This window comes from Eleutherodactylus coqui, chromosome 9 (genome assembly GCF_035609145.1).
Source record: "Eleutherodactylus coqui strain aEleCoq1 chromosome 9, aEleCoq1.hap1, whole genome shotgun sequence".
In the NCBI taxonomy this organism is placed as follows: domain Eukaryota; kingdom Metazoa; phylum Chordata; class Amphibia; order Anura; family Eleutherodactylidae; genus Eleutherodactylus; species Eleutherodactylus coqui.
In genome coordinates, this window is record NC_089845.1 from 37,013,521 (window position 1) to 37,027,157 (window position 13,637).

Consider the following 13,637-nt stretch of genomic DNA (forward strand, 5'->3'; position numbering starts at 1 on the left):
TATACGGATATTATACTGGCGTCATACAACCCGTTCGTCTCTGCAGTTACAAGACGTATTCCTTGTGAGGAAGCCCATCGGGCAGTGGTTGCTCACTGACTGCGGCCGTCGGTCACTTACGGGGCGAGGTTGGCTTTAGAAGTGCAGCAAAACTCCACAACATTGCCTGACCGACGGCTGGAGTTGTTACTGCTGTCCTCAGCGAGAGTAGTTGTACTCATGACGTACCGGGCAGGTTTCCTTCAAGCTGCCAATGACCGCCAGCACAACCTCTGACAGCGGCCACCAAAGAGCTTCTATTGCGAATGCAAGCAACTCTTTATGTGGCAACATTGGAAGACGGTCATAGGTGATCAGCGCTGGGAGGAGCTGGAGCTTGGCTAATGACAGCCAGGCTCCAGCTCTAAAGGCTGAGATCACAGTTAAGTTAGCCCCAACCGCGGCCGTTTAACCCCTTAGATGCCGTAGTCAATCTGATAGCAGAATCTAAGAGGTTGACGAAGGGTGCTCCTCCGATCACCCATTAACGATAACACTTCACAACTTGTACATGTCATTTTGGGAGGCTGACCGCTGACTACTCTGCTCATGGCAAGGCAACGAGCGCGGCACAACAGCGGCTGCCAGATGGATGGAACATTCCATTTCTGAAGTTGCGTGGGCATTTAACAATTCCCCCATCCCTAGTGTGACGTGGGTACAGAGCATGTACATTTTTACCTCACTGCAACCAAAAGCCTGGGTATACCAGGAGCTCAGCTGGGACCAACACTAACAACGAGGATCCGATCCTGGTCATTTAACCCCTTAGACACTGATGTCAGTATGATCAAGACTCCGTCACCCACTGTCCCATGGCAACAAGTTTGCAAGGTGCTAATGGGTTGCTATGACACACGGAGGCCTAGCAATGGCTTCTCTACGGTATCCTATCAGGCCCTAGCAGAGGCAGGGTCTAATAGACCTGTAGAATACACAGAAATACTAAAGTATTACCGTGTAATCAATTAATGTTCAGAACAAAGTCCCACAGTGGGGCAAAAATGAGTGAATAAAGGCGTAATAAAAATGTTAAAAGATATAAAATAATAAAAAGCTCAAAATACTTTCCTTTCCCCTTATGATGTAAATAAACAAAACTAATAAACAAAACCCCACAAAACTAAACATTAACTTAACCTGTACAGTGAACGTCGTAAAAAGAATATACACGGCACTGTGCAAACGTTTTAGGGCTCCTTCCCACGAACGGATTTCTGCCGCATAATACGCGGCGGAGATCCGCTGCGTTACCCGCAGCTATTAGGTTGTATTGAACCTAATAGCACAATGCTTACGATACGCAATTCCGCACCGTAAAATCACCCGTCCTCACCCGCGGCATGCTCTATTTGCCGCGGGTGTACGCGCGGACGGCTTCCATTGCAGTCAATGGAAGCCGTCCGCCACGCTATCTTCCGCTGTAGCATAGCAGAAGATAGCGTGAAACTGCTTCCCCGCCTACCGCCAGCTGCGTCATATGACACGGCCGGCGCGACACGCGCTCTATAGCGCTTGCACACCGAAGCGTCCTGCGGGACGTAGGACGCCGGATCCGCGGGCAAGTATTGGGGTCTCTGGGGAGCGCCGTGACGGGCCCCGCGGAATTCTGTCACGGCCGTGTGAAGCCGGCCTTAGGCAGATGTGGAAAGAATGCTGTAAGTAAGAATAATTTTCAAAAATAGTGTGCAGGTGCAGCTGGAAGAATTGATGCAGTTTTGAATCTAGATTTCTCTTCTGTTCAGTCACTTTATTTTTGTCAATTAACAAAATGCAAACTATTAACCCTTCCATTTGTGAAGGTGTTGTTACTTTACGGCATATTTCCACACCGGCTTAAAAATTTATGCAGTATTGTAAATATAAAAGACAAGGCCAAAAATGCTAATTTTGCATTTATCACCTCATAAAAAATGAAATAAAAGGTGATTCTACTCTTATAACCCCCCAAAAAGGGTAACATTAACATCTACAGTTTGTCCTTCACAGCTCTGCCGATAAAACATAGTGTCACGGCTCTTTGATAAAAGAAATAAATATATAGATCATAAATTTAATTTTTTTTAAATATTTTCATTCTGCAATAGTAGTGAACCATAACAAACAAACGCGCTATTTACACAGCATGAAAAAAAAGGAAAAGCCTAAAAAATAATGCTGAGATTGCAGTTTTTTTATTAAAGAAAAAGTGACCAAAATGTCATACATTTCCAAAAATAGTATCAATGGAAACTGCAACTGATCCCCTAAATACAAGCCCTCGTAGAGCTCAGCAGCCGCGCTCTGGTACGTAATGATCGCGACTGGTGACGTGTGGCTAGAATACTCCATGCAAACAGTCAAGTGATTCCAGAAGAACTCCCATTACATTCAGTGCAGGGCGCCCCCCATACATCCCGCAGGTCACTGCAGCATTCTGCACCTTTCATGGGATATGGGAGCAGAAGACCCACCAAAAGGCTTTTGTCAACCCCACGACACCGGGGGCACAGCCCCTCATCTGGACCCGTGAGATTGCTTAACTGGACCCTAGGGTACTGTCAACATGGGTCGTGGCCCGATGAGGCAAAGTGCCAATTGTTTTGGGCTGATGGTACAGTTCAAGTAGAACCAGGAAGCCATAGATACTAGTTAACAAGGCATGGTGCAAGCTGGTAGTGGCTTCATACTGCCGCGGGGTGTCTTCTCATGGCATGAGTCTACTAGTGCGCCCAAACAGGTCATTGACCAATGCTTCACTGCTTGGTGACCATTTGTAGCCCTTCATGGAATTCATGCCCCCACAATGATGGAGATTCCAGCAGCATAATGCTCTGTGCCATCAAGCCCAAGTTGTCCAGGATTGGTTCGAGAAGCATTCTGGAAAGTTCCTACGAACGTTATGGTCTGCATATTCACTCAACATGAGCCCAAAAGAGCATTTCTGGGGTGTGGTGAAGAGGTCCATTCACACAAGAGATCCTGCACCTATAAATACCAGGGAGCTGTGGGGGGCCATTGAGACGCTCAGCATCCCTCCAGACATCTGATGTCCACTTGTGGAATCAGGCCATGTCAAGGTGCTGCACTTCACCGGGCTAGAAGGCGTCCTAAACAATACTTCCAGTCTCATGACTTTTGGCATGTCAGTGTATAAATAGTGTTTATATTAGGCAAAAGTAGTAAAAAAAAAATAACAAAAACTATATAACTTAGGTATTGCATTAAATCAAACCAACCCACAAAATGACAGTCATTTCTAGCCGATGGTGAATGCCACAAGAGGAACAAAAGCCATAATTGCAGTTTTTTGTTAAAATTGCCTAAAAAATGGAATAGAAAGTGTCCAAAATGTTGTATATTTCCAAAAATTGTACCAATAAAACCTGCAGATCATCCCACAAAAAACAAGCCCTCATAGAGCTCCATTAATGGAAAAATAAAAATGGTTTCAACTATGGGAATGCAAAAATGCAAAAGAAGTTATCTTTTCCCCAAAAGAGTGACTTTAACCCCTTCACGACCAATGACGTACCGGTACGTCATGGAGCGTCGGGGTATGTATGAAGAGAGGTTGCATGGCAACTAGAGATGAGCAAGTATACTCGCTAAAGGCAATTGCTCGAGCGAGCATTGCCTTTAGCGAGTACCTCCCCGCTCGAGACCGAAGGTTCGGGTGCCGGCGGCGGGCAGGGAGCTGCGGGGGAGAGCGGGGCGGAACGGAGGGGAGATCTCTCTCTCCCTCTCTCCACCCCGCTCCCTCCTGCTGACAGCCGCTACTCACCGCTCCCCCGCGCCGGCACCTGAACCTTTTGTTTCGAGCGGGCAGGTACTCGCTAAAGGCAATGCTCGCTCGAGCAATTGACTTTAGCGAGTATACTCGCTCATCTCTAGTGGCAACCTCTCTTCATACAGTGCGGGCGTCAGCTGTTTATAACAGCTGACACCCGCGGGCAATAGCCGCGAGCGGCCACGCGGCTATTAATCATTTAAATACCGCTGTCAATTCTGCGGGGGGGGGGGGGGGGCTGTGCGGGACCCCCGAACATCATTCGGGGGATTTAAATGCCGCTGTCAGAATTGACAGCGGCATTTAAATCCCCCAAACGATGTTCGGGGGTCCCGCACGGCCCCCTGGCGGTGAGATCGGGGGAGCCGTGCAGGTGTCATGGCAGCCGGGGGCCTAATGAAGGCCCCAGGGCTGCCTTAACAGACTGCCTATCAAGCCATCCCCGTGGGGTGGCTTGATAGACTGCCTGTCAAAAAGCAGTATGACGTAATGCTATATAATTACATCATACTGCAGGAGCAATCAAAGTATCGCATGTTAAAGTCCCCCAGGGGGACTTCAAAGTAATGTAAAAAAAAAAAAAAAATCAATAAAGTTTTTTTTATTTAAAAAAAAAAAAAAAAAAAAGTTGTAAAAGTTTAAATCACCCCCCTTTTGCCATATCTATCATTAAAAAATCTAAATAATAAATTAAAAATATGTATTTGGTATGGCCGCGTCCGTAAAAGTCCGAAATATCAAAGTAGCGCATTAGTTTTACCGCACGGTGAACGTCGTCGGAAAAAAAATAAATAAATAAAGAAATGCACTTTTTTAGTTACCCTGTCTCCCAGAAAAAACGCGATAAAAAGCGATAAAAAAGTCGTATGTATTCCGAATTGATACCATCGGAAACTACAGGACATTCCGCAAAAAAATAGCCCTTGCTCAACTACGTCGACGGAAAAATAAAAAAGTTATCATGCGCACAAAACGACCGCAGAAAATTATTGAAAAAAATTAAATGTCTTTGAAAAAAAAAAAAGAGTATGGTAAAAAAAAAAACTATACAATCGTACTGACCCATAGAATAAAGTTATCATGTCGCTTTTGTTGCCGTTTGTGCGCCGTAGAAAAAAGACACACGCAAAGATGGTGGAATGTCGTTTTTTTTTTTCCATTTTACTCCACTTAGAATTTGAAATCTACAACTCGTCCCACAAAAAACAAGCCCTCATATTGCGATGTCGAAGGATAAATAAAGGAGTTACGATTTTTTTTAAAGGGGGAGGAAAAAACAAAAATGGAAAAAGAAAAAGGGGGCCGCGTCATTAAGAGGTTAATGTGCAAAAGTAGTAAAATACATGAAAGAAAAAAAAACGCCTGCTGAAAGCACTTCAGAGCAGTGCAGGGAGAAGAGCAGGCTGGATGCGGCTGAGCCTCGGCAGCTGCAGAGAGGGGAGTATATATATATATTTTGTATTTTTTACACATTTTAGGGATGATTTTCAGGGAAGGGCTTATATTTAAAGTCCTTCCCCGAAAATCACTGCAGGACTTGCCAGCAGCCCATTGCTTTCAATGGAACCGGCTGTAGCGCCAGTTCCATTGAATTCAATGGGGTAGCATTGCGATCCTCTGCCACAGCTGTGACAGAGGATTTCTTCATCCCCGCGGGGAGTCCCCTTGTCACTGGACACTGACAACGCTGTCACAGTGTCCAGTGACGAAAGGACTCTCCGCGGGGATGAAGAAATCCTCTGAAAGAGCTGTAGCAGAGGATCGCAATTTTCTCTGTATGTCAATGAGGCTGTCGCCGGCCCCATTGACCAAAGGTGAAACCCCTAGATGTGACAGCATCCATGGGTTTCACATACAAGGAATCCCCTGCTGCAGCCGTCACAGCCGCAGCAGGGGATAGCGGGCAGCGCACTTTATGTGTGCATAAACACAGCCAGGTGCAGGTTTTTTCAGCGTGACGCCCGCTTCGGTCACCTGGATTTTTTTACGTATGCGTTTTTGCGCACATAAATTCGTACATAAAAACGCCCGTCTGACTGAGGCCTTAAGGGGTTAAGTCTCTAGCTGAAACCCCATTTTTGGCATTTTCAGTTGTGATGATTCCATGAAGATACGTGCATGTAGAAAGCGGCAGAAATGGCAACCATGAACTCTGCACATGTTGAACTTTTAGTTTTAGCAGGTATTATGCATCCAATTCTCACCTCAAGTGACACTTTTGGCTAAAAATATCGATTTTTAATAAAAATCACACTTTAAACGCACAAGAACCTTCATGCAATTTGTGTTGAGTGGCATTGTGAGAATTCGTGCGCCAATTATCTGTACATGTTACTAGTGTGACGAGCGACCCGGCTACCAGAGAAGCACAATGTGCAGAGCCCCCAGCAGTGGCAATGTTGCTGAGCAGTAAACGTACCCGTGGTAGGTGGCCTGCATGAGCGCGGTCCAGGCGTGGACACTGTCCTGCTTGTTAATATCTGCGCTCTTGTCCACCAGTAGTTGCACCAGCTCCAGCTTGCCAGTAACGGCTGCGATCATTAATGGCGATGCCCCGTCTGCATTCACAGCATTGACCTGGCTGGGATCCTCCTCTACAATCTCCTTCACCAGCGGCAGATTCCCTAACGGAGGATTAGAAGAGTGAAAGTACTTAAGTATCACATTATACCGTAACGAGACAGACATGAAGGAGGCGGCCGGGCCGGCATCCGTCCACTCTACAGGACGGCAGCGCCTCAGAGGTTAGAGATCCCAGGAAGATATGCAAGATTGTGAAACACGTCCCCGCGGAGAAAAGCGTCCGCAAACGACATGACACTCTGCGAACGGGACGAAGCCTGCAGCGCTAAGACCGCCGAGCCGTGCAGGACATTGCAGGCATTATCATGTAATCATCACTCCATAATACAGGAACTTCTAGTGTAGAGAGCCCCTCTTTGAATTTAAACTGGCTCGGCAATCAGCTGATCCCGTAGGGCCCATGATCCGAAACAACAGCAACAGGGCGTAAATTTACATCCTGGGGATAGCGCGAGATCACTTATGATCCCACGCTATCCCGCAGCGGGAGCCGTCTGTCAGTCATAGCCGGCCTCCCGCTGCAACAGCGAGGGTGCATCGGAGATGCGCCCCCCGTTGTTAACCCCCTCCCTGCCACGATTTATGTTGATCGCAGCATGGGAGGGGTTCACAGAGGGAGCGCGCTCCCTCTGTGACATCACCGGGCCCTCACAATATAATTGCAAAGAGCCCGGCTGGTTGCCATGGCAACAGGTCGCCAGATACTGGTGTCCTGTGTATTGTCATAGCCCGCGATCGCTGTATAAGCAATAAGGCATTGCAGGGCAGTAGCCCTGCCATGCCTTATCACAGCGATCATCCGTGCTGTACTGTAAGTGCCCCAGACGGACACAAATTGTGTAAAAAAAAAAATTAAAATTAAACAAAAAAAAAAAGGTAAAAAAAAAAAGGTAAAAAAACCCCTTTTTTTATGCTTTTTCTCATATTAGCATAAAAAAGGTAAAAAAAATTTAAAATCCCACATATTTGCTGTTGTCAAAAAGTTGCAATTTGTTACATAAAACTCCACTTGTGTCACTATTGTGATTTGCCCCCAGAATCTTGGAGGAAGGGCACAAGACTCACCCTCCATGGTGCTCGCTCCTGTTCCAAACACCGCTCAGCACGGGTTGCAGCTTGCAAGAAAACACATTTCACTATAATTTGTGCAGACAAGTGATAACATACCCATCTTTACAGCATGGAATACGTCGGGTCGTCGCTTTTCTTCATCTGTAGTAAAACAAAACAAATCCGATTACTAGCGGTAAAGTGGAGTTTTATTCCCGCCCTCCAGGTTTTTCTTTGCTTTTTGACAGGTAGAAAACTATCTGTTGTGCTAATCTGCCCGGTTACATAAAAGCCGTCTAACACATATTCATCATATCCCGTCAGGACGCGGCGTCACGGACAACTGCTTCATGCTTCCCTTGTACCCCATTATCACGCCTGCATGGTCTGAGAACGCGTGTTTGTACCGGCCCGTGTATCACAATGTAGGGACTTTTTCTGTCTGTACCTTTAGTGCAGGGACTTTATAACGAGGACCCCTGACGCCGCTGCGGAGGTTGTGGATTTGGGCCAAAATATCCACTAATATGTTGTTTGCTGCCTTTGAATGTAAATAAGAGTGCTCTCATTCACTGACAGCAAACCAATATCTTGGTGAAGAATGAAACATAAAAGCCCCCATTTAGTACACAGAGTGGGGTCCTCTGCTTGAGATTCCTCTGAACACCAGAAGGGGGAGCTGTTCTGGAAGACTGCAATGATGGCCATCATGCCTTGTGTATGGCAAGGACAGCAGATGCGCTGTCGGAGTCCGACCAAGCCGTTTGTCCTCAGTTCAAACTAATGTGGCCTTGATGATTGGAGTAATACGGATGCCATGGGCATGCGGTCCCATATAAAGGCAGCAGCCGTGACCAGTGGGCATCCCAACCAGCCTATGACAACTCTACCGCTCAGCGTAAAGCTAGATTGGCACTGTGCCGCCAGCAGATACACCCTCTCAATGGCAGTCCGTTCCATCAGCGGGCACAGACAGAACATGGTAGAACTTTATGAACTCTTTATGTGAAGTAGCTAACAATATTTTGCTTGACAACAGAAAAAAGTAGAACACAAAGACATGGAAGGTAAGAACCGGCGGCGCCGTACCCGTCTTGGGTCGAATTGTCGTTATAGAATCCAGATAATCTTTCATGTCTTTGCGTTTGAAGCTCAGGGCAATTTCAAAAGGTGTTTTATCTAAGCCGTTGACTTGGTCGGGATCAGCGCCCCTGTCCACCAGCAGCTGGGCCACGCTCACACGTCCGTGGAGGGCCGCCAACATCAATGGGTTCCATCCTGTCTTCACATGGTAATTCACATCGGCTCCCCAGTCCAACAATAAGCGTACCACCGCCTCATGAGCGTGCTGGGCAGACGTCATCAGGGCCGTTATCTCCGGCATGTCCTCTCTGTGGCCTTTGCTACTCACTATGTTGACATCAAAATGGTCGTAATTGTCCACAAAAGCCCCACTCTCGAGAAGGAGCTTGACCACGCCGGCGTGGCCTCCTCTCGAAGCCACCGTCAGGACACTCGCCCCCAGACGATTCTGGGCATTGACGTCAGCACCGTTCTCCAGCAGTATCAGTGCAACATGGAAGTTTCCGGATCTGAAGGGTGAAATAAGGGAAGAGATGACAGTATTATATTCAGCGTTCCTGCAGCACATGAAGCTTCTAAAGCCTGGTGTAGACACAATGATTATCACTCAAAGGGTGTCTTTTGAGCGATAATCGGTGTGTGCCTTTACAGCGCAAGGTAATCGCTCAAACGTTGAGCGATCACTTTGCGCTACGAGTGGGGGATGCAGAAGACAAGCGAGGCCGCTTGTCTTCTGCATTCAGCTGTTCCCCGCTCGGAGCGCCGGTTATACAGCTGAGCACTCCGAGCGGGGGATGCAGAAGACAAGAAGAGCTTGTGTAGTGTCAGCGTACAGCACAAACCCCAAGAAGTTCCCGCTGTGTTCCCGCCCCATCCCGTGGTCACTCAGCCGATAAATAGTTTTTTGGTGCATCCTAAATGTATGTATCTGTACTGCGGCCCCCGGGGGTTCACTGCGGAGGACACGTATGTAATTATTGTGACCGAGTCAGACTCTGCTAGACAAGATGACCCAACTGACGTCATCCTCTTCATCGTCTGGTGACTGAACCAGGGCCGTACAATGCCATGTGGAGAACAAGGGCGTGGTATAAAGACTGGCCGTGCCCATCATACAGGCGGCACCGCATAATGCCTACATGCTGTACCATGTGCAGGCCGGCGGAGCACCTTTCTTGGAAGAGGTCTTAGAAGGTCCAGGGGGGCCTTGAAGGAGGTCTTAGAAGGTCCAGGAAGAGGGGAGCGCAGTACTTCTAGAAGCGAGGTAACATGTATATTGTACCAACTCCTTCTACTGGTAAGAAGGGAAGGACCAAAGATGGTGCCAAGTCTGTTAGACCCCCACACAACCCGCCTGTACATGACAGATGGCTCCGCAATATCCCGCACCTCCCGGGGATGAGAATTGTATTATTGTCCTGAACCACCATTATATGATTTACTCCGATGGACTCCGCACCGCTGATACATAAAGCTACGCGGCGCTCCCTTCTGAGCCCGGCCAGGTGCCCCAACAGCAGTTCATGCCCACGTATGGGGCATTTTCGTGGGAGGCATCTTCTCCTGTTGCCCCTTGCAAAAATAAAAAATCTGGATCTAAACAGACTGCGAGAAAAAGTCAAGAAACACTTGTGGGGTCCGAAGGCTCACAGCGCCCCTCGATGTATTCCTGGAGGCCGGCTCCACACTACCGCATTTCAACAGTGGAATCCGCGTCCAGTCCGCCGTATTCCACGGCTTTGGAAAAAATAGAACATATGCGCGTCAGATGAGCGGATAGCAACTGCGATTTCCGTAAGCGGATTTAAAATCGCGGCACATTCTATTTTTGTGCGGAAACCACACGGATGGCTTCTATTAAAGTCAATGGAAGCGGTCTGACCCGCAGCCTATCAGCAATGTCAATACGACTGGCTGCGGGTACCCGCATCATCGCCTAGCAATGGCGCAGGAAAAACAAATATAAAAAAAACCCGTTCTGCGCATGACCGATGGTGAGCGTCCGAGGTGATCCGCAATATAGTGCTAGCAGGTACGCCGGGTCGCCGACCGGGTCGGAGATGGATTCTGCTGCACGCTCCGGCACGCGGGATACGGCTCTGCGGTGTGCAGCCGGCCTGAGGGGTCGAGTTTCCAAAATAGGGTCAGTGCTTACGGCAGTTTCAAATGTAGCGATAGCTCAGGGGCCACAAACACAACATGGACTGCTGTGGAATCCAGGGACGGGGGCCGCAGCGATAACCTCCATAGCATGCCAGGGGAAAATGATTCTTCAGGCACACAATTGGTTTCTGCTCCGTTATCCTGCGGTTCCCGCACGGACGGCTTCTATTAAAGTCACTGGCAGCCCGAAGCATGTGACATTGTGGACTGGTCGCGGATTCCGCAGGAGAAGCAGGAGTTAAAAAGAAAATCTGTACTACGCATGTCTGACGGCGAGCCGTCCATTACTGTATGGAGGCAGTAGGGGGCACTATTACTGTATAGAGGTGGCAGGGTGACACTCTGATGGGGCACTATTACTGTATAGAGGCAGTAGGGGGCACTATTACTGTATAGAGGTGGCAGGGTGACACTCTGATGGGGCACTATTACTGTATGGAGGCAGTAGGGGGCACTATTACTGTATAGAGGTGGCAGGGTGACACTCTGATGGGGCACTATTACTGTATAGAGGCAGTAGGGGGCACTATTACTGTATAGAGGTGGCAGGGTGACACTCTGATGGGGCACTATTACTGTATTGAGGCAGTAGGGGGGGCACTATTACTGTATAGAGGCAGTAGGGGGGCACTATTACTGTATTGAGGCAGCAGGGGGGGGGCACTATTACTGTATTGAGGCAGTGGGGGGGCACTATTACTGTATTGAGGCAGTAGGGGGGCACTATTACTGTATTGAGGCAGCAGGGGGGGCACTATTACTGTATTGAGGCAGCAGGGGGGGGCACTATTACTGAATTGAGGCAGCGGGGGGCCCTATTACTGAATTGAGGCAGCGGGGGGCCCTATTACTGAATTGAGGCAGCGGGGGGCCCTATTACTGAATTGAGGCAGCGGGGGGCCCTATTACTGAATTGAGGCAGCGGGGGGCCCTATTACTGAATTGAGGCAGCGGGGGGGCCCTATTACTGAATTGAGGCAGCGGGGGGGCCCTATTACTGTATTGAGGCAGCGGGGGGGCCCTATTACTGTATTGAGGCAGCGGGGGGGCCCTATTACTGTATTGAGGCAGCGGGGGGGCCCTATTACTGTATTGAGGCAGCGGGGGGGACCCTATTACTGTATTCAGGCAGCGGGGGGGACCCTATTACTGTATTCAGGCAGCGGGGGGGACCCTATTACTGTATTCAGGCAGCGGGGGGGCCCTATTACTGTATTCAGGCAGCGGGGGGGGGGGCCCTATTACTGTATTCAGGCAGCGGGGGGGCCTATTACTGTATTCAGGCAGCGGGGGGGGGGGCACTATTACTGTATAGAGGCAGTAGGGGGGGCACTATTACTGTATAGAGGCAGTAGGGGGGGGCACTATTACTGTATAGAGGCAGTAGGGGGGGGGGCACTATTACTGTATTGAGGCAGTAGGGGGGGCACTATTACTGTATTGAGGCAGTAGGGGGGGGCACTATTACTGTATTGAGGCAGTAGGGGGGGGCACTATTACTGTATTGAGGCAGTAGGGGGGGGGCACTATTACTGTATTGAGGCAGTAGGGGGGGGGCACTATTACTGTATAGAGGCAGTAGGGGGGGGCACTATTACTGTATAGAGGCAGTAGGGTGGGCACTATTACTGTATAGAGGCAGTAGGGTGGGCACTATTACTGTATAGAGGCAGTAGGGTGGGCACTATTACTGTATAGAGGCAGTAGGGTGGGCACTATTACTATATAGAGGCAGTAGGGTGGGCACTATTACTGTATAGAGGCAGTAGGGTGGGCACTATTACTGTATAGAGGTGGCAGGGGGGCACTATTACTGTATTGAGGCAGTAGGGTGGGCACTATTACTGTATAGAGGTGGCAGGGTGACACTGTCATTGGGCACTATTACTGTATGGAGGCAGTAGGGGGGCACTATTACTGTATGGAAGCAGTAGGGGGGCACTATTACTGTATGGAAGCAGTAGGGGGGCACTATTACTGTATAGAGGTGGCAGGGTGACACTGTGATGGGGCACTATTACTGTATTGAGGCAGTAGGGGGGCACTATTACTGTATTGAGGCAGTGGGGGGGGCACTATTACTGCATGGAGGCAGTAGGGGGGGCACTATTACTGCATGGAGGCAGTAGGGGGGGCACTATTACTGTATAGAGGCAGTAGGGGGGCACTATTACTGTATAGAGGCAGTAGGGTGGGCAGTATTACTGTATTGAGGCAGTAGGGGGGCACTATTACTGTGCGTGGTACACGGATGCACTATTACTGTCTAGAGCACAAAGAGGGGCACAATTATGGCATGGGGAACTATAAACATGGGGGCACCGTGTTTGGGGATGGTGCCATTAAAGATGGGGCAGCATTGGAGGTTTGTGCGGCGGAGTGGGTGCTGGAAAGCGAGGAGCCAAAGATGCCTGGATGGCAGACTCTGCGGAGAAGGGCCAGTCTGGTGAACGGCTGCAGGAGCCGGCATCACCGCTGAGTTCATCAGCGCTCGTGTTTACACGGACAGACATCACTGCGGGATTGCGGGCCTCTCGCTCAGCACTTCTATGTGTAACGCCGAGCGGGGAGCGTTTACACGGAGCGAGAAGACCGCGATCCGGCGAAAGTCACCGATAACCTGCAGATGAATAGTGACCATGTTTTTGTATTTACACTGCAGGATTATCACTCAGATCCGGTCATAACGGCCTAATAAGCCCCGCCGCCACAGATGGGCCGCCGCCACAGATATAGCACAATGCAGTACATAAGTAATGCGGCGTACTATCCGAGCGATCGGACTATCACAGCGCCAAGACCCCTTCAACAAATACAAAACAGTGTAAAAAAGGTTTATAAAGTCTAACACAGTCCGGCACGGCTCGCCCCACTCTACCCCCGCGGCCCGGCACCGCTCGCCCCACTCTACCCCCGCGGTCCGGCACCGCTCGGCCCTCTGTCCCCGCGG

The 13,637-nt window shown here is 49.3% G+C and overlaps 1 protein-coding gene across 1 annotated transcript in view; it reads right to left on the reverse strand.

Annotated features, from left to right (window-relative positions):
* The window catches only part of ANKS6 (ankyrin repeat and sterile alpha motif domain containing 6), a 49,252-nt gene that overhangs the window by 33,018 nt on the left and 2,597 nt on the right, over positions 1–13,637 (reverse strand). Inside the window, exons 2-4 of the mRNA XM_066579248.1 lie at positions 8,531–9,033; positions 7,559–7,603; positions 6,228–6,432 (exon numbers count right to left, since the gene is read on the reverse strand). Of these exons, the coding sequence (XP_066435345.1) occupies positions 6,228–6,432; positions 7,559–7,603; positions 8,531–9,033 (753 nt within the window). The remainder of the gene's footprint in view (positions 1–6,227; positions 6,433–7,558; positions 7,604–8,530; positions 9,034–13,637) is intronic.